General features: G+C 45.0%; 1 protein-coding gene across 1 annotated transcript in view; it reads left to right on the forward strand.

Annotated features, from left to right (window-relative positions):
• LOC146172531 (nose resistant to fluoxetine protein 6-like) overlaps positions 1-25,145 on the forward strand; it is a 60,726-nt gene extending 35,581 nt beyond the window's left edge. The window contains exons 6-8 of the mRNA XM_084586009.1: positions 2,449-2,638; positions 18,660-18,802; positions 24,058-25,145. Coding sequence (XP_084442135.1) covers positions 2,449-2,638; positions 18,660-18,802; positions 24,058-24,273 — 549 coding nt within the window. The 3' untranslated portion in view covers positions 24,274-25,145. The remainder of the gene's footprint in view (positions 1-2,448; positions 2,639-18,659; positions 18,803-24,057) is intronic.
• The last annotated feature ends 221 nt before the right edge of the window (positions 25,146-25,366 follow it).

Genomic DNA, 25,366 nt, shown 5'->3' on the forward strand with positions numbered 1-25,366 from the left:
AGTGCACACCATGTAGTAAACTGATTGTAGCCCTACTGGTCTTGTTTCCAAGCCTTTAATGTCTTTTTCCGTTTCAGCAATGGTAATGCCACTCCTCTCCCAAGAATTCGATACGTTCGAGTACTAGTACCCCTAAAACAAAGCGAAGCACAAGAACCAGCAAAAATTCGTTTAGCGGCGCACCCTGCAAGCGAAGGCGTATGTGCATACCTTGGATGTATGTGGGAGATCCCGATATTCAGCTTGACACTCTGCGTTGGCCTCATCAGCAGCTCCGACGAGGAACACTTTTTCCAGAGGGCCGTGCTCCATTTTATTTTGGGGGCCACAAGTATAATATGCATTGTGTATAAAGGATTGTCAGCTTTTCTAACAGGATGTCCTCCCCGTCCTTCTATAGATCATCTGGAGTTACCTAAAGGGCTGTTGATTTCCTGTACAGAGCAGTCCAAAATATGTGCGAACATGACTCAGCGTGGCTGCGCTCAGCGGAGAGTCAGCGCATCCGGCGCGGCCGCGCGTTGAAGCAAATTGGCTCAGGTGCAGAGAAGCTTAGAGGCGGTGCTTCGTGTCGCCTGCTACAGCGCGGAAACGCACCGTACTTTATTTACTGAGAAGCCCATCCATCTGTGTGCTGGCTGCTGCTAAACGCACCGAGATGGCGTTGTAGCGGTTCATTCACTGCAGCGTGCTGTTCAGTCCTTTAGAAGGTTATCAACTAGCCCACCATGCTAGCTTGGGCAGGGAAACTTCTTATCCGCTGGCGAGACAGATAAGCTCCTGCAAATGAGTGCCACGCTAAGCTGCTGGTCAGTCCTAGTGAGCGATTCTGGGATAATTTGTGAAAGCTTGATCCTTTACACATTATTTTGTCTTCTTTCAAATGAAATGTAATATTTTTTTCTTGCTTGCTTATTTTTTATGCGACATCAATAATAAAAACGCTGTAGCCATGCAAGCAGTGGAAACAGCCCGCGCTTTAGCGGACTACACGAAGCACCGCCTCCAGGCCCCTGTTTACTTGCAGCACTTTGCTTCGATTCTGAGCCACGCGGAGTCGTGTTCTAACATATTTTGGATGGCCCTGAACATTTTATTACAAGTTTGAAAGAAATCCCTCGAAGTGCAAAATCTTTCTCATAAGAGCATCGCTTGACATCTCATTACTCCAGTCAGTCAACAAGAAACTTATTCCTAATCGAGTACTGTAAGAGAGATCGAGTTACAATGCGCAGATCGTTACCATGACAAGCAACGACAAACAGCTTGAAGAACCATGAAGAAGCGAGAAGCTACACTTCCCTCCTTATAAATCCTAATTGCCCGAATAGTGGCCGAGAGCCATTCATTCAATCAAATAAAGGCTTTATTCATTCATTATATTCAAAATAGCCCCTTTCTAAGTTGCCAAAGCAAGGCAGCAGTAACTTTTTCTTTTCAGTGCTGATAAATTCAGTGGCTGTCTAAAACATGAAAAAAGATACTCATCCTGTCGTCGCCCTCGAGAACTTTAGAACGCTAGCGCACCCCATAAGCCTACGCCATGACTGTGGATGGACGATAAAGTGTCGGAAAAAGAAGCGATGACTTCGGATCTAAGTCGAGACACATGGTGTCCCCTCGTCACTTTACGTACGCCCGAGCGCACTGTTTAATTTGCTGATCCCTTATCGTTCATCCTGTAATTGTGACGTTGATGCTGTGAGCAAAGACGCTGAACAAGCCTTATCAAATTCTCGGTGTTGGCGGTCCTGTTTGACCTAAAACAACATAATTAATGTCTTTCATTGATGGTACATTTCTCAGGCTCTCGGAGCTGCACCAGACCACAACGTAGGGAGTTGCTATCTCCTGCAGATTGTGATTATCATCTTTTGGCGACTGGCCTTAAGGAAAGTAAGCTTTGTCCTTGTGTAGATTCAGGCTTAAGATTTCTCTGTTTCTACTCGGGTGTACTTCAGGGCAATTCTTGTGGTAAACGTATTTTAGGCTTACTGATCTCCAAGATGGCAGGTATTTGACACCTTCCGGATTGAGATAATGTTAGTGTTCTTCCAAATGCTCGAGGCCGCTAAGTTGTGTGGTTAAAAGCTGGCCAGTTTTTGTAGCCCGATTTCTTCATCGAGATTCGATAAATCTGGAGTTATTTGGACCGTGGTGGGTCACATACCTCTTTTTACAGCTTTGAAGAAACCCTTTCAAGTTTGAAATCTACCTCCTCAGAGGATATCTTGCAATTCATTCTTTAACTGAAGCATGGTTAGTCTCACAACGATTAAATTGTGCTACTAAATAGCCCTTAATTGTCAAAGGAAGTCAGGTATTAGTTTTTGCACTTCCCAGCGAAATAGTTGTATGACGGGCTTGAACAAACGAGCCGTGATGACCATTCCTACCCAAACCAAATGAATGCATGGCCAATGTAACACATTTCTCACTCTTTCGCAGCCGCTACAGACCGCGGCCTGGTGCGTTGCTATTGCCTGCGGATTGTGTTGCATCTTCATGAAGACACTGTGGTACCGCACCAGTGACCCCACAACAGAGTTCGGGAAGCTCTCTGCTGCTTTCTTCGACCGCATCTTGTGGTCTATCTCTCTGTCCTGGATCACGCTGGCCTGTGCCACGGGACGAGGAGGTATTCACGACAGGGTTACGTTCTACGTATTGGCATGCGAAAAACTCCGCCGTGTTGGACTGGTGGTTCGGACTTTAAGTGCTGGGCCAGGTGGACCGGGTTGATAGCAAAACGCAAGGTGTCTGTGTGCTGTGCAATGTCCGCGCGCGTTAAAGAACCACAGGTGGCAGAAATTTTCGAAGCCCTACACTACAGCGCCCATCATAACCCATCATAACTGATGTTGCTTTAGTAACGTTAAAGTTTATACGCCATACCACATGTGCGATCAGCAGTCAGCAGCAAGGTAATCAATTTTGTCTACCTAAAGAGAATTATACTTGGGCAAAGGTACAAGACGGAATGGGCGATCGGAGATTGAAAGCAGGTTCTTTCTTTCAGTACGCTTTTTACACCGTCCTGCGCATTGCGGTTATCAGCGGTTTCGTACTTTGGCCTCTATGGCAAAGACTAATTATTTTACTTTCATTTTAGGGTAATGTAGTGCCCTTCCTCTTTCAAGAAGGGTTTATTATCTACTGCAGTGTGTGTTTGTTTTATGGAGCATTGAAACACATGTTTCTCCAGCTGCCTTTTCAATACTGCATTGACTAAGTACGCAGGTTTGTAGCATTCATTGTTTTTATCTACGAGAAATTACAAGGCAGATATTTTCCAAAATTTGAGAGTGCATTTAAAATGAACAAACGTAAATTGCTGGTAAATTTTTTTGTACTTTAAGTATACTTTAAACCTTAGAGATAGCTTATAAATGCATATACGACGGACCTTAGCAAATACATTCTCCTGCTCATCCTCAGCTCATGGGTCCATCCCGATATCGGCAGCTGCATATTGCCGCTGATAAGATGGAAATAATTGACAGTAGTGCTACCATAGCTGAACCAAATAAAGAAAGTTTATGAATAGTTTAGCGTTTGATAATTAACACTATTTGTCGAGAACTTCTCAGCGCTATATGACTTGACATTGTAGCTTAAAGTTCAAATTTATTCACAAATAGATAATTATGTGCTGCAGTTAGGCAAGTGCAATTGTACGATGTAAGCTATACAACTCTAAATGACGTAAGGATAATTTCAAATTTCAAATCAAATTGCAGTTAACAGATCAGCCGTAAAACTTTTTACCTGAAATCAGCCCTTGCATTTACACGCGGCATAAGTAACCCAATGACGCTGTTCCATACAGTTCAGTTATAATCAGTTGTAGCCAATTAACAATATGTGACACCTACAATTAGTCCAGCGTTGTTATACTGGACATAAGTTATTCAACGATATACTTGGTGTTTTTTAAATGCTTAGAGATAGTTTTGTAAACACTGCAATTGAGCAAGATGGACATAATGTACTTGATGAAGTTTGTTAATTAGGCAAATATATAGAAATATTAAATTATGAAGTCTTATTTTTGATTTTAGAGGCTAACATTCTCTAATGAAAATGAAGACTGTCATCACGAAAGCTCAGTCCAGCTTTTAAAGTTTGGTTTTGGGAACTGCATTTCGGAATATTCGATGTCAAAATACGAATTCTTATCTCCGCAATGCACATTTTTAAGATGGCTTTGGGCAAGGTATTACTGCGGAAGTAGCGCTCACTGCTTCTGCGGTATAAAAAAGAAAAATTGATGCCATTTTAAAGTTCGCATTCCTGGAAGCCAGCTTTAGGTGCTAAAAAGGCCTATAATTTGACGTTAAATATTTCGAACTGCAATTCCGATAAGAATCTAAAAACTGGACAAATATTTTCTGTTGATGGCTAAAATGGAAAAGGTAAAACTTCATTAGTAACATTAGTTAATTATTCGTCTAATTATTGAGCTCTATTACCTACATAATGTCCGCCTTGATGTACAATCTACCTGCACAGACGGTAGTTACGTATCTCTCACAAGGTTTAAAATGAAAACCTGTGGACAGATAAGAAACATCCTGTATGAATAATGCTATGGTGCAAAGTTGATTTTCTTATTCACAAATAGTTAACGGTATTTAACAACTGCAGTTATTTGAGTGAAATTATAGTCGAAATGATCTACGCATGAAAGGAATACTGTAAGCCTTCCGTGGATGTTCTTTAATTTGTTCATTCCATGATCTTCCTCTTTCATTTGTACATACCATCATCATCGTCCCGTGGCGCCGGCTCCGGCACGCGCTTGGGTTTTTGTCATCGGATTAAAACGCTAGACAAGGCATCACTAGCCTTGCCGTCACGACCTTGCCGTCAAAACCTAGCCTTCTTTCACAAGTGGTGGAGGTCAAATTCGATCCCCTTGCTGCCTTGGGCCCTGCCTCTCGCTGGAGCTACGTTCCGGTCGCCGTTTGGCAACTTCCACCATAATCATGTCCACCGAGAGCAATCCCGACCAGGCCGGACCCTCTACCTCGGCTGCACCGACGCCTCCGACTCTGCCCCCCCGTCAACGTGACCCGCCGCTGTTCGCTGGTCGTCGCGACGAAGACGTCGATGACTGGCTCGACACATATGAACGCTGCAGTGCCTATAACCGATGGGACGATGCTTTAAAATTCCTCAACGTTTCGTTCTATCTCATTGAGGTCGCCAGAAACTGGTTCATTAATCGCGAACCCCACACTACTAACTGGACCACTTTCAAACAGCAGTTCCGACAATACTCCGCCGACCCGGCAGTTCGGACTGAGATCGCGAGAAACAAGCTCGCTTCCCGCCTTCAAGGTCCTGATAAATCATATGCGTCTTACATAGAGGCTGTTCTTGCACTTTGTCGGCGCATTAGTCCCACCATGACAGAACCTGAACGTGTGCACCACGTCTTAAAAGGGATTAATTCTATGGCTTATCATACCTTAGTTGCCCAGAATCCTTCAAGTGTTGATTCAATTATAACGACCTGTCAACGCCTCGACCAGCTGCAGTCCTCTCGATTACAGCCCAGCTTCGCAACTGGTCCGACCTCTGCTGACCTTGATCTGCGGGCATTGATTCGAGCAGTCATCCGCGAGGAGCTCCAAGCCCTCAATTCTTTTTGTCGGCATGGGTGCGATCATTCTTCCGCACCTTCTAATAACGCCGTTCTCCGCAACAAGATTAAAGAAGAGTTATCAACTATCAGCCACCCCATGACATCCGAACCTTCTGCAAACCGTCCAGCGCCGACCTACGCGCACGTCGCTGCATCCCCCTTCTTTGGTTCCCCCGCCCCGACCGGCACCAACTTACAATCACGTCAATGCAATGGCGGTGGCTCAACCTACACCACCCTATTCCGCACCTTGGCGTCCCTCAAGACCAGTCTGCTATTACTGTGGTATTAGAGACCATATATCCCGCTTGTGTCGTCGCCGCCTTCAGAACGAGCACCGTGGTTACGACACCTTCGAAACTGACATGCCTTCAACCTCATATTATCAACGCCGGTCTATTCCAAGCCCACCTCGACGATCCTCCCCACCTCCAGTATCTTCCTCTGAGCCTCGTGGGAACCATGTATCCCGACGCCGGTCCACATCCACATACCGCCGCTCAGTTTCCCCTCTCCGCCCTGCAACCATTCTCCCTGTCCGCCATCCGGAAAACTAAGTGTTGCAGTTTCCGGAGGTCAAACTGCACTCTGCGAACTTACTAAATGTCCTCCTGATCGCCCGTATAATGTGATTGCTGTTATCGCTGAAGGTTTACCGGTCGAAGCTTTGATTGATACAGGGGCTGCAATTTCTGTCATTCACGCTGATTTGTGCTACCGTTTGCGAAAAGTGACAACACCATATGATGGGCCTGAACTCCGTGGAGCCAATGACGTCCCTTTGCGCCCTTCAGCGAAGTGCACCGTACGAGTTGTTATCGACGGCATCCGCCATCATGTGCAGTTTGCTGTGCTCTCACCTTGTGCGTACCTGATGATTTTTGGATGGGATTTTTTGTCAACCGCTTCAGCGTTAATTTCTTGTGGTGACCGTGTTATCCATATGACAGACAACGATTTTTCATCTGACTTTTCTGAACGACATCATCCCCTCGTTGCCGCCGCTGATACTGTTTTGCCTCCTCAGTGCGAAAAACTGCTTACTGTTGTTTCTGACCACATCACTGACGGGGACGTACTCATAGCACCATCATATAGTCATCTTGCACGCGGCATCGCTTTCCCGTCAAGTCTTGTCCGGTTCCAAAATGGATCAGCGACAGTACTGGCCACTAACACTTCACGTGAATCCCTCGTGCTCCCAAAAGGAACTTCTCTGCACTGCATGGTGGATGTTCAACTTTTTCTCTGATGGTGCTCACCGCTCCTCCGCCTCAGCAAAGTATTTCGTCAGACGTCTCTCTTTCTGTTCTCGCAAAGACTATTAATCCTAAACTCACGCCGAACCAACGCCAAGAACTGCTGACATTGCTTCGACACCACCAAGCCATTTTTGATGCCACTTCCACACCACTGGGACGGACTAGTGTTGCGCACCATCGCATCATTACTGAAGGTAACTCTATCGTTCGCCAACGGCCTTATCGGGTTTCCCTCTCTGAACGAAAAGTAATTGAAGAAAATGTAAATGACATGCTCCATCGCAATATAATTCGTCCCTCAACAAGCCCATGGTCATCCCCAGTAGTGCTAGTTAAAAAAAAAGACGGCTCGGTACGCTTTTGTGTTGATTACCGCGCACTCAACAAAATTACCCGCAAAGATGTATATCCGATGCCACGAACTGATGACGCCCTTGACTTTCTCCAAGGCTCCGAATATTTCTCGACCTTGGACCTCCGCTCAGGTTATCGGCAGATACCTATGCACGAAGACGACAAAGAAAAAACCGCTTTCGCAACACCCGATGGCCTTTACGAATTTAATGTTATGCCTTTCGGACTTTGTAACGCACCAGCGACATTTGAAAGAATGATCGATACTGTGCTTCGTGGCTTAAAATGGAGAACCTGCTTGTGTTACTTGGACGATATTGTTATCTTTTCGGAAACCTTTAATGACCATCTCACGCGCCTGAATGAAGTCCTCACCTGTCTCGCTTCGGCAGGCCTTCAACTCAACACCAAGAAGTGCCACTTTGCACAGAAGGAAATTAGAATATTGGGACATCTGGTCAGCCATGACGGCATTCGCCCAGATCCTGAAAAAATAATCGCGGTCTTGAACTTCGCTCGTCCACAACGGACTACCGATTTGCGCAGTTTCCTGGGCCTCGCCTCTTATTTCCGGCGTTTTATAAGGCATTTTGCAACTATTGCTGCACCACTTCATGAGCTACTTAAAGCACGCAGCCCTTTCGTGTGGACGGAACAGTGCGAAACTGCTTTTAATGACCTAAAGCACGCCCTCACATCAGATCCTGTTCTTGGCCACTTCAGTGACAGCGCTCCAACTATCCTGCACGCCGATGCCAGTGGTCACGGTCTTGGCGCTGTACTTCTGCAGCGTGATGCAACATCGCGTGAGAAAGTGATTGCCTTTGACAGTCGGACTCTGACTCTAGCTGAGAAAAACTACACCTTTACCGAGCAGGAGTGTCTTGCCGTCCTCTGGGCTGTCCAAAAATTTCGCCCTTACCTATACGGTCGGCACTTCACAGATGTGACCGACCGTTATGCTCTTTGCTGGTTGTCTTCACTCAAAAATTGGACAGGCCGACTTGGCCGCTGGATTCTACGCCTGCAAGAATACCATTTCGACGTCACTTATAAATCTGGTCGCCAACACCAAGACGCCGACGCTCTCTCTCGCTGTCCCCTTTCGTAATCAACTTGCTGTTTTTCTTCCCAATGCATTTCAACCTCTGACCAGAGCCGACTATCTCTTTGCTCGACGTATATCACAACCGTTTGTTTTGACGACTCTGAGAACAAGCACGCTCTCCGCTCACAGCACTTAGCCGATGCCTACTGCCGTCCTATCATCGACCGCCTTATCGGCGCTTCGGAATCGCCCAATGCTAGACTTCGCCGACAGCTTCGCAATTTCAAGCTCGAAGATGGCATCCTACTCCGTTACGTGTATTGCCCTGATGGAACTCGCTGGATCCCAGTCGTGTCGCGTGTGCTTTGCCCACGTATAGTGGCGGCTCTCCACGATGACGCTACTGCATGTCACCTTGGTTTTGACAAAACCTACGACCGCGTGAGAAAACGATTCTTTTCGCCTGGCTTATCTTCCACCGTTGCCAAATACGTCGCATCCTGCCCTCTGTGCCAACGTCGCAAACGGCTGACTTCTTCGCCCGCTGGCCTTCTACAATCCTCTTCCTTGTCCCGCCACGCCATTCGACGTAGTCGGCATCGACTTATATGGTCGCCTACCTCTCTCCGATGGGGGTAATCATTGGATTATAACAGCTGTCGACCACCTCACACGCTACGCTGAGACAGCACCTGTACCGACTTGTTCCGCTGAAGAAGTAGCAAATTTCTTTTTGCGATCAATTGTATTGCGTCATGGCGCTCCTCGGGTGCTCCTAAGTGACCGCGGTACAGCCTTCTTATCGAAAGTCGTTGCCGAAGTTCTTCACGCGTCATCCACCCTTCATAAGATAACCTTAAGCTACCATCCCCAAACTAACGGTCTGACTGAGCGATTGCATCGCAACTTGTTAGACACGATATCCATGTACATCACACCAGATCATCGAAATTGGTACACTATTCTACCATTCGTAACATTCGCCTATAACACAGCAGTACAACGGACTACCGGTTATTCTCCATCTTTCCTCGTTTATGGCCGTCCTCCCACTACAATTCTCGACGCTTCCTTCTTCTCTACGCCCGACTACTCCACATCAGTACCTGCCCATTTTTTATCTCGTGTGGCCAGGTGCCGTCATCTTGCCCGCCTCAACACGGCAGCGTGCCAGGAAGACCGCAAGACTCGCTATGATTCTACACATCGAGGGGTCTCTTTTCGTCCTGGCGACGAAGTACTGCTTTATACACCATTGCGCACCCCTGGCCTTAGTGACAAATTTCACCACCGCTACGTAGGTCCCTATGAGGTCATAAGCCAAACTTCCCCAGTGAACTACAAAGTGACGCCTGTTGATCCCCCAGCTGATCGACGCCACCGTGGAACTGAAATTGTTCATGTGTCTCGCTTCAAACCGTTTGTGCGCCGCGCTGCATCGTTTAGTTAGGAGCGGCCAGGCTGGCCGCTCCCGACCCCCCGGGCAAATTGTGTGAGCCATCCGTGGATGTTCTTTAATTTGTTAATTCCATGATCTTCCTCTTTCATTTGTACATACCATCATCATTGTCCCGTGGCGCCGGCTCCGGCACGCGCCTGGGTTTTTGTCATCGGATTAAAACGCTAGACAAGGCATCGCTGGCCTTGCCGTCACGACCTTGCCGTCTCAACCTAGCCTTCTTTCACAATACTTGCACTGATGTGGTTGGAATGGAAGATATGACATTGAGGTTGATTTCAAGGTCGATGTTTAGGAAGAATGGCAATTGACTTTGCACTAAGCAGAGTTGATGTTTTAAGGCGTTCCAGTACCCTGAAACCTCTAAGGGTTACATAAATCCAGATGGCTGAAATTCATCCAGAAACATACAGTATGGCGCACCGGACAGCCCACAGCATTGCAACCGAGCCTAATAATTCATTAAACAATTTAAACGCGCTGGTAACGTCTGCTAACAGCGATGCCAAGAGCTGAGCAGGCCGCTCCTTGCCCCCCGCAAGATGGCTGCCGCTGGCTTCTCGATTCCATCGGCATAGAGGAAAAACAAACTCGGCGGAGGGCATGACGTCACGCGTCCACCCTTCGCAAGCCGAGTGCTCATGATATCGTCCCTTCCCTGTTTTTCACTCTCCCGGTCCATAAAGTTTTCACATCGGTGTGTATTAGTGGGCGCGTCTGCATGGTGTGCGGCTATGACTAATGCAGTAGGAAAAAATGACTTTTTAAGGTTGAAATGCTTTTAGCACCTCTTGTCAGCAACTTTGAGGTGGCGTGAAGCCAAACCGGACAGCGAAGATCCGAGCGCCGACGTGCCGTCATCCAAGCACTGAAACTGAATCAATCGTGCATCAAACAAGATTTAACGAGGCGAGGTCACCGGTGCTCCAGGGTGACATTGGCGCTGCGCGGAACAAAGCTTCCGCATTGTCCCCAAGGATGCCGCCACGAACCCACATGTTTAGTCACTATGCTTCTGGTTCACCCCAAAGTGCTTCCACTTTTATTAGGTGCGTGTATATTTGCTTGAAGAGCACTCAAGCTGTGCTGCTTCTCCTATATTCTTGACAGGCTTGCGCAGCGTTGTGACGCTTACGCTTCTTCATCGTTCTGCATTTCAGTATCATCACTGTAACAGCTACTGAATCAGAGCAATGAAGCCTGATGAAAGAAGAGGTAGGAAGCGTCTTGGTGAAAGTTATGCACCACGCCATGAAAACTGCTCACACCTTACTGAAAGTACAATGCCCATAACCATTTGATGCTTACACTTACTCTCGATTGTGGGAGGGACAGTATTTTTTTCTTTGGTGATACTGGCCTGCGCATGCCCCCGCGCTGTGGTAATAGATATCACAGCAAGTTATGTGGATTGGTTACGGGGAACAAATTCGCTTCTTCTTACTTTCTTAGAGTAGTCTTCAAGGTAATTGCCAGATACGCCTTCTTGACCTTTTTTTTCCTTCACGGCCCTTACAGACAACTTCTAATCCAACAGTCTCATATAACCTCCTCGCAAACTGCACTGTGATGTCAACAATGTTTGGCGCGAGTTTGAGCTGTGTAACTTCATGAACACGGTATCGATCACACAAATAATTTAGGCAACCAAATTTTATTAGGATGAATGCGTTGTCATAGCAGTTCTTGCTCAAAACAACTATCCAACCTACGCAGTACACTCTAAAAAAAGGACTAAAAGGAGTAGTAAGGTTAGTAATTGTAGGGACCAACTGGTTTGCCACAACCATTTATCCTTTTGGCGACCAACTGCAAGGGGAGAAACACTTAGCCTCCAAAGGATGAACTGTAGGAGGATGAGCGGTTGCTCCTTGCAGATGCTCCCTAAGAGACTAACATCCTGGGATACAGCATACTGGCACGCTCCGCACTGGTGGCACTGGTCGCCCAGAGAAAATAAAGGCCTCAGATAAAAAGTAACGAAACACCTCAAGTACATTAAAATAAGCTAAAAAAAAGTAAAAACAAAATCAAAATTAGAAAAAAAAATGTCTGCACTAGTGCGCTTCAAATTCAGTACCCAATACTCAGTAGCTTGCTACGCTAACCACTCGGCCACGCCGAGTGCTTTTTCTTTTCTTTATTGCAAGGAAGTACTTCGAGCAATTTAACCAGGTCGCATTCCGCAACATGTCAATACACAGTTACACCAGCATCGAGCTCTCACTTTGATGACACATCAAAACTCCGGGAGATATATACATGCATCAAGTACATGTAATCAGACAGGAGGTCGATCCTGCGCAGCATATACCCCCCGCACCATAACGCATTGTTCTCTGAACAGAGACTTCGATGAACGTGGTGGCTCTGCGTAGCGATCGGTCATGCGGCTCTTCCACAGGCTAAAAAGTCCCATGAGCACAAAAAGGTCACATGGAGCCTCAGAAGCTTCTTTTGTAGGCGAAAACCTTATAGTATAGGGCGTAATATCAATGGGCGTTTTGAGAGCCCTTTGAACAATGTCCCAAAAACCACTGCATCACGGCAATACACAAAGCAATGATCTATAGTTTCTGGCTGCTGACACAGGCGACAGTCTATTGACCATGGCACAGAAGTTCCTTTTGCTCGAAGCCACGTTTTGACAGGTAAGGTTGATGTGTGAAGTTTCCTTCACATGATATGGAACTGGAAAGAGCAACTAGAGAAATATAAAGCTCGAGCGCTCAGCCAAGCAGAGTGGGAGGAAGAGCTGCCCCACACGGGTCTCTCTCTGAGCAGCGCAGCCTGCTCACCAGGGCCCTGGAGACAGCCCAGGCTAATGGTATCCTGGACTGAAGAAACCACCCACGCTATTCTGTTAAACAATTAATGTTTACTCTCTCTCTGTCTGTTTAAAAAGGAATGTTTTTGCTGTTGATTGTACACAGATTCGTTGAACCCGCTTTAATACACTATTGAATAGAAAGTGGAGGTAAGGCTGCCAATAGATCGATACAGGAAATAATGTATCAATAAGAACTTTTGTCATCTGTCTTCTAGATATACTGCATATGTATTCCAAAGAAAACCGTACAGTGAGGAAATGGAATGTTTCAGCAAGTTCCTTAAGAAAACCCCTCAAAGGGCCACTCCTATGACCAGTGGGCGAATACAAATTAGGCAAATGGGCACTTAATCGTCTATTAAACACAGCTAGGAGGAATAGATGGCTTGCTTTTTTAAAAAAGAAAAATCTTGATACAAGCTGATGAACAAACAAGCGCTGAAGACCAGCTCCACCAGCCTCCAGAGGGAGAAACAAATTATCTCGACGCATAGGGTCCCATTGAGAGCGCCACACAAAAGTAGCAAAAATTCTATGCATGGACTGTACTTTGTTTCTTGCACAATGCAACATCTGCAATATATATATAAGCTTAGAAATCAGGAAGACATTGCAAACTTGTGCTCGTGCAAATAAAGACAGCTTCCTGCCCATCCATGCCTGGGTTTGTCTTCTAATTGATGAGATATGAGAATCCCAGTGAGGCCCACTATTGCGATATTGATGCAAAGCACCCCCAAAATGCCTGGGTTTGTCTCCTTATTGATGAGATATGAGAATCCCAGTGAGGCCCACTATTGCGATATCGATGCAAAGCACCCCCAAAATACTGTACGTTTTCGGAGTGCCACCTGATGCCGGCAAAAAATTTAGGCTTTGTACCCTAGTGACATAACCAGAACCCTTTATATTTATCTAGGTTAAGAGACGCACCCGAACTATAACAAAAACGCTCAGTTAGACGCAAAACCGCGGCCACACTCTTTTTATCAGCACATAAAAGAGCAATGTCATCAGCATAAGCCAAACCTTAGTTTCACATTGCGATAGTGAAAAGCCACGAACTGCTTTGTTTTTGATGATACTACGACATAGGGGCTCAAGATATAACGCGAATAACAACGACGGCAGAGGGTAGCCCTGTTGAACAGATGATTTGAGAGGGATCGGTTTGGTTAGGTTTGATTAAAAATCAGTCTTGTCGTGGCCGCTTTATAACATAGTTCAATGCCGTTAAACAAGACATCGCCAATGTTTGCACTCTCCAATACAGCAAAAACAAAAAATCATGACGCACCTTATCAAAAGTTTTCGCTAGATCAATCTGAATTAGGGCCACTTGACTGACCTCATCTGACATTGTTTCTATCACAGAACGTGCAATATTGATATGATTTTAATACTACGGCCTTTGATTCCACACACTTAGTGTTGCCCTAATAAATTTAATGCCACAAGCTGCAGACGAGAAGAAAGAACCTTAGCAAATATTTTATAATCCACGTTGCATAAGGATATCGGACGGTACCCTTCAACAGTTTTCAGCCGACATGCGTCAGTGGTTTTCGGGATTAGTATGGTGTGACTGGGAGGCAAAAAGCCTTTGTCATAAGCTGCACTAAAAACTTCTAATAAGTAAGGTGCTAAGGTAGGCATAAATGTTTTATAGAATTCGCTATTTAGACCATCTGGGCCAGGAGACTTTTGGCCCTGTAATGAACGATTGTCCGACTTGACCTCATCTAAAGTGATGGATCCCTCAATGGTTGTCCGCTGCTCATATTCAAGAGGAGGAAAACCTTCTTTTAAATTACTGAAATCAGACCCACTGTTCGAGTTACTACTACCACTAAATAGCCACGCATAATAGTTAAAGAAGGCATTCAGAATACCGGGAGTGCCAGTGTGCGTATCACTACCGCAATGAATTTCTAAACCTGCTTAGAAAGAGCATATTGCCTTTCATCACTAAAAGCACGGCGACATGGTTGTTCATTAGCGCACCTCCGTGTTCGCAGCCTAATCAAGGCACCCTGATATTTTTCTGCACTAAACTGTTGTAACTGTGCTTTATTATTGTTGACTTCATCGAGATACGACACCGGAGAAATTCGCTCCAACTCATATAGTTCGTTCAAGTGCGTTTGAAATCACGAATGTGAAGGCGCTTCAAGAATGTGATCCTGATGATGCTTCAATTGCAAGACTCTTAACCTTCTGCTTAAAAAAATCCCACTTTTGAAAGACTGATAGATCGGCACGAGGCCATGTGTCTTTGAAGCAGGCAACTTCATCTGAAAGAAGGGAATTATTTAGCTTCCATAGCTCCCACTGCGGTTGGAGTAGACGCCTAGTATGCTTTCCGATCTGCACAGATACCATGCAGTGATCGCTAAAAAATATCGGTCTTACCCAGTATCCATGCATAGTAGGTAATGTTCCAGCCGAAACGTAGATCGTCAAGTCGGGCATTCGAAGATGATTGGAAGTACGTGAAATGTATACTATCGCTTTTTAGTCGGCCAATGTCCACAAGGTTATGCTCACAAACTAAGTCAGTGAGAACAGCAGCACTGTGGTCATAACATCCGCGATATACTGATCGATCCTCATTGTTACATACACAATTGAAATCTCCCAGTAACAAATTTGCCGATCTGTACGCAGGAGATTTCCAATGACAAGAAAAACAAATTTTTTTCTTGCTGCTTAACAGGTGCATAGTCACAAACAATTCGCCACTGCTGACCCGAAATGGCGAGGTCACAACATATGAGCCTCCGCTCATCATTAGTACGATGCGACAAGTCAGTCATGTCTAGTGTATTGCTCAGAAACAGCATGCACCCTCCGGACAATCCTTTCGAATGGCTGACAATAATATTTTAATGAGACAAAAACACCTCAAGGGCAGTTTCAGTATGCTCATCCGTAGCCAATTTAGTTTCCTGAATTGCAGCTATACTTACACGCCTGCTTTCAAACAGTTGCTTTAAATGGCGCTGGCGCCGTCGATTCCGCAAGCCTCTAACGTTAATGGTAGCGATCTCAAAAGCTGTGATCCCCGCCATTTTTTTTCTGCGTGCATTATTCAACACCATTCGCTGAAGCGGGGAGAGTCGCCTTCAAATTGGCGACCTTTTGAGCTGTAACTGCCCATAACTGTAACTGCCAGCACTCGGCCACGCCAAGTGCTGGAATGTTCAGAACCAGTTTTGCATGTTGTGTCACGATCGCGTTTATAAGGTTGGGATTTCATGTTTGGAAGTGTACAGGCCCCCATAGCTTCCGCTCTAACAATTACAACTTCTTGGCCATTGGAGCTTGCTACCTGCCTTCACGACTTGCAACTAATGTTCTGGAAGCCGATGCGCACTATTTTGTGCACTGGAATCCTTTTAACATGTGGAGTTTGACATCGCTGGCAAATTTACCAGCGCCGGCTCTTCGGTGGTGCTCTGCTACTGTGGCCGTAATTTTCGCAGAACACGGAGCTTTAGTACAAACCTTCAAGGAAAAAAGTTCGACCGAACTTCAATACGGAAAGCACAGCAGCGACGACACTATTTTGCTAGTCACAAAATCTTATTTGTATGGGAACATTTCGGGAAGCAATGTCATGACCGAGGGCTCGGCTGGTTTATACGCAGAGCAAAAAGAAGCGCAAAAGCTTAAGAAACACGCAAAATATTATGCATTACAAGCGCTGTACGCTTTTTTTTTTTCTCTCATGGGACAATCGCTCGGTAAACTACTCTCTTTGTCATTTTATTTTTTTCTTTCTGCTGTCTATACTGGGCCGCGGTGCAGGATACGCTCGCTGATGCGTAGGCCTGCAATTGCCGGCGATTGAGCCCGCATTGACCATATTAGCAGTAATCGTTGTGTTAGAGTGCCCTCAAGATCAGCTGTGAAGTTTGTTATGCATGGTAGTCCAGATTACTCAATTGCAGTTTTTGTTGTAAGTTAATCGCGTTAATCGTGGTCTCTCTCGAAACGCTCGAAACAACCTATCGAAACACCAAAGCTCTAGAAAAAATATACTGCCTTTGTTTTCTTACAGGTGCGCAGCGACTTCGTAGCAAAAAACTTCTTACTTGAACCACATTTTTCATATGCGCATTATTTGTCGCCTCCCAGTTTCCGGACTTCCGACTATTTCCATAACAATAATGGAACCAATGCGGCCCCAGCGCACATACAACACTTCTCCCAGTGCATCGTGGATGCCAGCAACACACCCAGCGTCAAAAAGCTAATTCCAGCACGTAGTTCGCAATTCCAGCAATATAGTATGCACATTTTGTCCATCGAGCCAGAAACGCATACATTCTCTGCACCTGAAACGCGTGACGAGAGAGGCGGGAAGGGAGGCCAGAGATCAAGGGAGCAGTTTGTCTTCCAGTTCCTCCTCGCTTTAGTCTTTTTCGAGCCAGGACTAAACATTAAGGCTTTAAATTTGCACACGGCACGTTTCTCGCCGCAGTTGCTCCTCTCGCGGAGCAACGGCTCGATTGGAGGACCAATGTAAAAGTTACTCCTCAGTTCAGCCGGTTTTTTTCTTAGAGTGTAGGCACGAAATAACTGAATAGTAAAGCAAGCAGCTTCTGATCAATAAGATTGTTTAACCGGGTTAAATCCGCACCATTTTTTATTTCTCGTTTTCGAAAGGTTATTAAACTACTGGAATCAATGGGCGTGTGTATTTATTTCTGGCTATTATATATTCGTATACTGATTGTAAAGGAATGATGGAAAAATACAGCGCAGAGAAGGACGAGGACAAAATGAAGACACATAGGACACACGAGCGCTGACTTGCAACAGTTTATTTCGAGCCTCAGAGCCTTATTATACAGATGAGACCCAGATGAAACCCCTATGTGTGTCCTATGTGTCTTCCTTTTGTCCTCGTCCTTCTCTGCGCTGTATTTTTCCATCATGAATAACCAACACGCCCAGACTGCTATGGTATTGTAAAGGAATATTCTGCGCATAGTATTAAAATACGCTACTTGAGAATTCTCATGTTGCTGACCTCATCAACTCTCACCGAGAATGAGTTCGGCATAATATAGGTCCCGCAGGCTCTGAGGGCTATGTCTGTACGGCGCTGAGTGCTCTGCCCAAGGTTGCGGTATCGATACTCGGCAGCTGCTTTTAAAATGGAGGCGAAAAGCAAGGCGCTTATGTGCTGTGCGATTTCAGTGCAGAAAAACGCCAGGTGGTCGAAATTTCTGGAGTCCTCCATTACTGCGTCTCATAGCTTGAGTCGCTTCGGGACATTGACAACCGTAACTAAAACCAGAACGTAGTAACATAGGGCCGAAACGCATTTTCTGACGGCACCAATCACCCAGGTGCCCATCCCCAATGTCGGGAATACGTCTTCTCCTACGACGAAGTCCGAACTTCACCGGCCAGATGAATGCATTGTCATTCACCCGTTGGATGCTTTGTTACCATGCTGCTTTTTAAGGCCTCGTGATCGGCAGTGAAGCGCAGTGCTTACAAATGCGTACTACGTAGAAATGCCGCAGGTGGCCTACAGCAAACTGGCTATAAGCTGCGGTCACCGAGGCTGTTTATTGTATCGCATTACTCGCATTGTGACCTCGAGACCTATGGCAACAGCTACCCGCGGTTGGCGTTGCCATCGATTGCCGGACTTTAAAGTGGCGCTTTAAATTAACGCCGCTGTTGTTATTACATTCGCTCTTTTCACAAGATAAGCGGGCGTAAAACATAATGCAATCCGAATTGTCAGCAATCGAACGACTGGAGGTAGCATTATTCAGGAAATACAATAGCCTGAGCGAAAAACGAAAGCCTGCATTCTCAGTTAGAGCGATATTAGTGCGAGGGTTTACTTTGGTATTCGGCTTGGAATCTAGAGGAATGAAGTTCTGACAGTGCAGTATGCGGATCGTGTTACTGTTCCTCAGACTCCACGTTTCATTTAACAAGATAGCGGAGATGACCTTGCCATCTATTCAAAGCTAGAGACACTGGAAATGGCTGCATATTTTCACCCGTCTTGTTTTCTGTCTTCGCAGGTTTCTTGAACACGTTTCTGTCATGGAGCCCCTTCACAGTCTTAGCTAGACTGGCCTTCGGGGTGTACCTTACACATCTGCCCTTCATACACTTCTATCTATCGACAGCCCGGGAAAGGATGTTCTTGTCGCACTTTAATGTGGTAAGTTTTGAATGATTTCTTGGTAGTAACTGAGGATTCTTAAAAATAAAAATAAACAAGACGAAAATCTGGCGCCGATCACGGGAACCGCGATTTAATTTGTTAACCACTGGCCGGAGCTATTGCTCGAAACAATGTGCAACTGTATAGCAGTAAACTTACAGAACGAAATACATGAAAGTGGATAAATTTCCGAAAAAGCAAAATCCTTTCCACTGTCCTACCAATCCGGATGAAACATCAAACCACGTTCGCCGTTTTCAAGGTGCCGCCTAGCACCGACTCTTCAACCCTCCCTCTCTAGAGCTTTAGGTAGCAGAAAGTCGTGAAGAGTTACGTGAATAAGCTCTCCAGCTTAATCTGTACTATTTCACTAACCGCTCTATTCGCAAGCTTTATAGAGCTTCCGACCTCTTCCATACGCTGTTGACTGTTTTTAGAGCTAGAAAACCTAGCAGTGCTACGGGTCAGACAATGGCAGTAATTGAATTACTGTAAAGTACTAATATTATTTCAATCGCTGCAGCATAATTACCTTAACTGCATTACGTTTTTAACTCTGGCCATAAATAATCTTTCTAATTTACTAATTTGGTAGCAATGAATTAGTTTTAGGCACTAATTTCGTAGCAGAAGTAATTGATTTCTGTCGAAAATACTTTCTCTAAAATATGCTTTGCCTCTTTGCATAGGCAAAAGAGACTACGCCCACCTCGAAAGCAGGAACGAAGTGCGGCATATATGAACCACTGTAAAAGATCGGCAAAACAGAGCGAAATGAGCAGAACTGCGCCTTTTGAGACTGCCGATGCCCTTTGTAGGCTGCTCACTTACTGCGGGTAGTCGCACAGCAAGATGTAAGATACACGTACGTGGGGGCTGCGGAAGGGGCCGATGGCGCCGGACGGAGTTCAAAACCTGCGGCTTCCAACCGGGGAAACAACTTCAGACGACAAGGCGATGGCTCCGCCTCGCGTTTCTAGTCATGCGCGCAATGCAAGAGACAAGTTTTCAGTTATACATCTGTTTTCATTGTTTTTATGCCATTGTCTTGTCTTCGTAATGGGACATGCTTTAGGAAAGAAGAAAGACGGAAGAGTTGTGTGAGATGCAATGTCCGCGTCACGCCAGCAGAGAGCTTGGTTTTCCTCTTATCCCTTTAGTTCTTAGATGCATGAAAAGAAAAAAAAAATGAGTAATTTCATTACCCATCGGAACTAATTTTGGTACAATGTTATTAATTTTAGGAGCAGTACTTGGCAATGAAATAAATTTACATTCGCACGAATGGTAAATTTTTTTAAAAATAATTTTGCTATGTTGCACTCATGTCTGTGAGGCAAGGATATTTCATTTCCTTGTAACATAATGGGTAACATAATGGGCTGTTGCCGCGCAAGGCGGACTTATTGTTGTCCGATGGCGGAACGAATCACTGCCACATCGGAGCAACTATTTGGGCCGTGACCCCTTTTCCCAAGCATTTCACCCCAGAAGAGCCGAGCACCAAGCCGGGGGAAAGCTTGTACCCATTTAAAAACCGGTGGGTAACCGGCGGCACCAGGGATCGAACCCGGTACCTCCCGAATGCGAGGCGGATGCTCTACCACAAGGCCACCGCTTCGGTGTGGTATTTCAGCCAGTGCGTAAATAAAACTTTGGAAGAGCACGAGTATTAATTTCAGTTTTCATGCATGATATTTTAGAAACATTTCAAAGATTTTATGACGCGTTTCTTAAATTTGGTTAAACTCCTTGCCCTATCAAGTCCTGCAGCATCAAGGGACAAGAAGTGGAAGCTGGGACAGATTTTCTCTTCTTGGGCTCCAAGATTACCTCGGAAGGAGACTGCAGCCATGAAATTAGGAGACGCCTGCTTCTGGGGAAGAGAGCAATGGTTAGCCTTGACCGCCTAGTAAAGAGCAGAGACATTAGTCTGCCAACCAAGATCCGTATAACGCGTGCTATGGTCTTTTCATTTGTGCCGTAATGGGTGCGAGAGTTGGACTGTGAAAAAGGCTGACCACCGAAGAATTGACGCGTTTGAATTGTTGTGCTGGCGAAGACTCTTGAGAGTTCCTTGGACTGCCAGAAGATCAAATCAGTCGATACTGTCGACCACAAACCCTAACGGCTCATTGGAGGGTCAAATTCTAAAGTTAAAGCTCAGCTGCTTTGGTCATCTAATTGGAAGAGAGGAGTCGCTGGAGAAAGATTTGATGTTGGGAAAGGTTGAGGGTCGCCGGAGAAGGGGTAGGCAGCGAACGCGATGGTTAGATGGCATCCTCGAGGCACTGCAGATGAAGTTATGTGATGTTAGGAAGATAGTGAGAGACCGGAAAGCGTGGCGTGACATGGTTCATAGGGTAACGAAGAGTCGGACACGACTGAACGACTGAACTGAACTGATGTTCCAATTTTCTCGGTTCGTAAGAATCTTTGTGGCACATATGTACGCACAAAATAGCGGGCCTTAAATTTACCTGCACGCTATTGATACCGCCTTTATTTCTGACTGTGTTTGTTCATCCGCGGGGTCCTTTCTAGGCAGGTAGTCAAATGACATTATGTTCTCATTCAAACTATCCTGGCTAGTTACACGGTACTTGAATACGTAGGATGTGGAAGAAGCCCAATAAATATCGGAGTATTAAAAAGCATTCCGAAGCACTCTTTTGTTCAATGTTCAACTCCCCCCCCCCCCCCCCATATCAGTAAAAGAATACATATCTGATGCCTACGTGGTTGTCATACAGGCGTCGAAATGAAGACAGCCATCCAAAGTTATTCTTTCTAAAAAGATATTGAGTAAACATTTAAGCAGTTAACTTTCGCCGGATGAATTCCCAAGTTAAGCTGCATTAAATACCACTACTTTTTAAGTACTGCTTTTGTTGAGGTTCATGCAACAAGATCACGACTGGAAAATTTATTGGCGCGCTGCTTTAGACTGTTATTCAAAGCGACGATATTTGTTCATTCTCGTATCCTCAGGCAGCCGGAGCAATGGCGGTTGTCATAAAAATGATTACGCACTTCCTCTGGTCCCTTAACAGTCCTGCATGAGGCGGCAGAGAACACGGAAACTGCAAGTTACACATTTGGCTATGAGCGCACGACGATTGATTGTAACGGTATTGCTAAAAGTTCCACCAAATTTGCACATTCATTATTGCGCTTTCGATAAAAAGAAGTTAGAAAAACAACAGGGAGCAGGATCATCTGTGTGTTTTTAAAGGTTTTAATTTTTTAATCATAATGAACTAGCTCAATATAAAGCCCGCTAATTGGTTTGAACTACGTTTTTCCAGTGTCTATGCATAGTCTCAATATTACTTTTTATCTTCAATGCGTTATTACAGCTGGTGTACATCGCCATTTATTCGTTTTAAGATTAAATCATACTAAGGAGTACAGTCGGCTCCATGACTTCGAGCGCTGCAATTTTCTTCTTTGTATTCTGTTTTATAAATTTCTTTCGGTAATAAAAGCAAGTGATTGCAGTGCTTTCGCTTCTTTCGACAACAAGTACTCACTTTTTAAACTGCGGGCTTAATTAAATCCACCCAGCGTTAATATGGTCTCTTAGACGTCTCTTAGGAGGAGCATTGCGAGAGCCTATCCTTCCTCTCCTATTTTTTCCTCTCATTGTTTGCCTGCTATCGGCGTTCGTTGCAGTGCTACTTATAACTGTAATTGCTTTAGAGGAAAGGAAAGGCGCAGTATTTGCAACACTTTCTCCAGGCAAGTGCGAGTTTGGACGGTACACCATCGCTCCTGTCGCGTGGTGTTTTTTGGCGCGCGTTCATGTGTGGGATTGCAGAGGGCAGGAACGCTAGACAAGGAGAACACATCTCGCGGAATTTCGCGCAATATGACTAATCTCGCGCATGGCATTTCGTTCCATAAGCCCTGTAAGACTTTCTCCTTAATATGCTTTATTACCAGTCCCCACTGCGATTTCAAAAAGATCTCTGCATTAAACACTTTAAACTTCGCGAATGAACGGTTCAATGTATTATTGCCAGGAGGAAACACGTGCTAGTGCAGCATCCGTTTTTTTTTAATTTCGTTTCGTTATCTGCACAGGTGGCTTTCTTTATCGTGTGAAATAAACAGTAGAATTACGCGAAACGTGTACTACTCGTTCGGTTTAAAAGGTGTCTCCATCGCCGTTGCTGTAGTCGTACCCCAGAATTGAGAAACACAAGCCGAAAAATTGCCACTTCATGGGACAGCCACCTGAACTACTGGCGACCTGAGCGTCGACATCGATTTCAAATTTGAAAGTACCTCAGATTGTGACAGTACACTATCGCGTCACACTCGCAAGGCCGACCTTAAGAGTCTTTATCTGGCAGTGTACTTTCATATCCTGTTGAATACGTACACTGTTCATACTGCCAAAGCAGCTGCGATGTGCTGAGTCATGGAAAGCCTAGCAACAAGAGAAGGACTTGTAAACCATTATAAACCATCCAATCTCCCCTTGTGCCTTGTCATTCCGCTGCTCGAATGCATTTCTCAAATGCATCGAGTCTCATACGGACGCACTGTGTATGCTTCACAGCGTTTTTATGGCGCAAGATAAGTGCTTACTTGTTTTTCTTCACATATTGGTATAGAATATTCGGAGCCCGTGGAATTCTTACGTTTCGTCAATGAGGCGAGGTAGTGATGCTTACCTTTGTACCTTTCCTCTTTTATGTTTTTGTTTGGACACCTATGATTTGAACATATATGCTACTTGAGGACCTGTACTATATTTCTTTGCGGACATTATTGAAAAGAAACAAAATCTTGAATGTTTAAAAATATCTGTATCCTAGTTATACGAGCAAAAGCTCTAAAAGTCATGGATTTTCATGACTTATCTAGGTTGTCCGTTGTTTGACAGTTCGAATTTGGGGCACGCTAAAGCTTGCGTGGTAGCGCCTTCAATGCCGCCTTTTCTCTCTGCCATTTCATCTCTATCTTTATTAAGTTCATTTTTGGGGGAAGTGATGGTGTAGTAGCTGTTCGGATTCCGGGGGACACCTAAATAATTAGATCAAGGTAATGCAAACTCAATGAGGAGAAATTCGATTTTGCACTCCGAGTTGTATAGCGTATACGGAAAAGAAAGATTTCGTGAATGGTTTACCTCTCAAAACCTTTACACTAGCACTTAATAGCACACAGAATGGGTTTCGGAGTAAGAAGAAGTCACCGCTCATAAGGATATTATAACATGTTTTACCTCGTTCTTCTCACAGGTTTCGTTCTTCTTCACCGCAATTGTGTGGTGCTACCTACTTAGTTATCTGTTGTTCATCTGCTGCGAGGCTCCGACGGGGCGGCTGGACAAGCTAGTCTTTGAACCTCAACGCAAGCAGAAAGAAAAATTCGCCGGAGACGTTGCGTCAAATGCAAACGGTGCGGAGGACACTCTTGAAGTTATCACAAGCCAGCAAAGAGAAGCCCGCATCTAACCTGTTCCTTCAGGATAGCTCCCACCGGACTGCTGCCGTCTTGAACTGGACTGGTGACAACAAATGTGGTGACAACTGTCTACGTTAGCCAAAAAGGGAAAGCGTGCTTCGTTATTGAAAGCACATGGCAAAAATCAACTTATTTCATCGCCATAGTCATGACCTCCTGCGATAGGGCTATGGTCATTTTGCCTACATAAATCAGACATTACATCTTGAGTCAGTACTCCTATTCCAGAAAGACATTCGTCCTCATAAAGTCCATTTATCGAGTGTGCTTGACTTTTCTTGGCGCATTTATGCCACTTTAATGCAATAGCATTGTTTTAAATTCTTGCTAAGGTATTTGGAAGCACTATTTGCAGAATGACGACATGCAGCGTTTAAACAATAATGCACCTCTCGGAGAAGCAAGTACTGGTTTTGGTTTTTCATTCTATTTTCATGGCATACGTTTTGTTTTAATCAAACTCATTAATGAAGCGAACGAGCAGAAGTCAAAATTTAGGCCATACCTGGGGCTTACTTATTCTTTAGCATTTGTTGAATACATTTACCCATATGTTGTACATGATCGTGAGTTGAAATACTCTACTATTGAGAAAAATTTAACTCTGCACCTACGCAACCTTAATGATTGATTTTTAAAGCCTGAGAAAACATATTTAACCTTGAATGCAGTCCGTGTGCCAAAAGGTTATAAGGAAAAAAAATAAACTAGCTCTTTCACCGGTTTTTCGAGAGCGTTTCATCCTCGAGCCATAGGTTCCTTATGAATTGACAGCGAGGCGTTCAGAACTTGTGACTTGTTTCTGCATGTGCAGACGAGCGGAGCCTTTCGCTATTTCTTGTAAAGCAAAATAAAGCCTGGAAATGCCACTCTTTACGTCTTCACTTCTGCTGTTGCAGTAACTTTGAAAACTGGGCCCACCATAAATAGAGACTATGCGGACTATTTTCTTCTCTTTCTCTCTCTTTCTCTATGAGTGAGAAATTTTTGATCAACTCTGAAATGCATATTCGCGGCATAAAGTGACTGTCAAATTAACCAGTGCAGCTAAAGTCCTAAATGTTTGATTTGCTTCTGGATACA

The sequence above is a fragment of the Amblyomma maculatum genome, unplaced genomic scaffold, assembly GCF_055883805.1.
Source record: "Amblyomma maculatum isolate TAMU_Amacu unplaced genomic scaffold, ASM5588380v1 scaffold_13, whole genome shotgun sequence".
Taxonomy (NCBI): Eukaryota; Metazoa; Arthropoda; class Arachnida; order Ixodida; family Ixodidae; genus Amblyomma; species Amblyomma maculatum.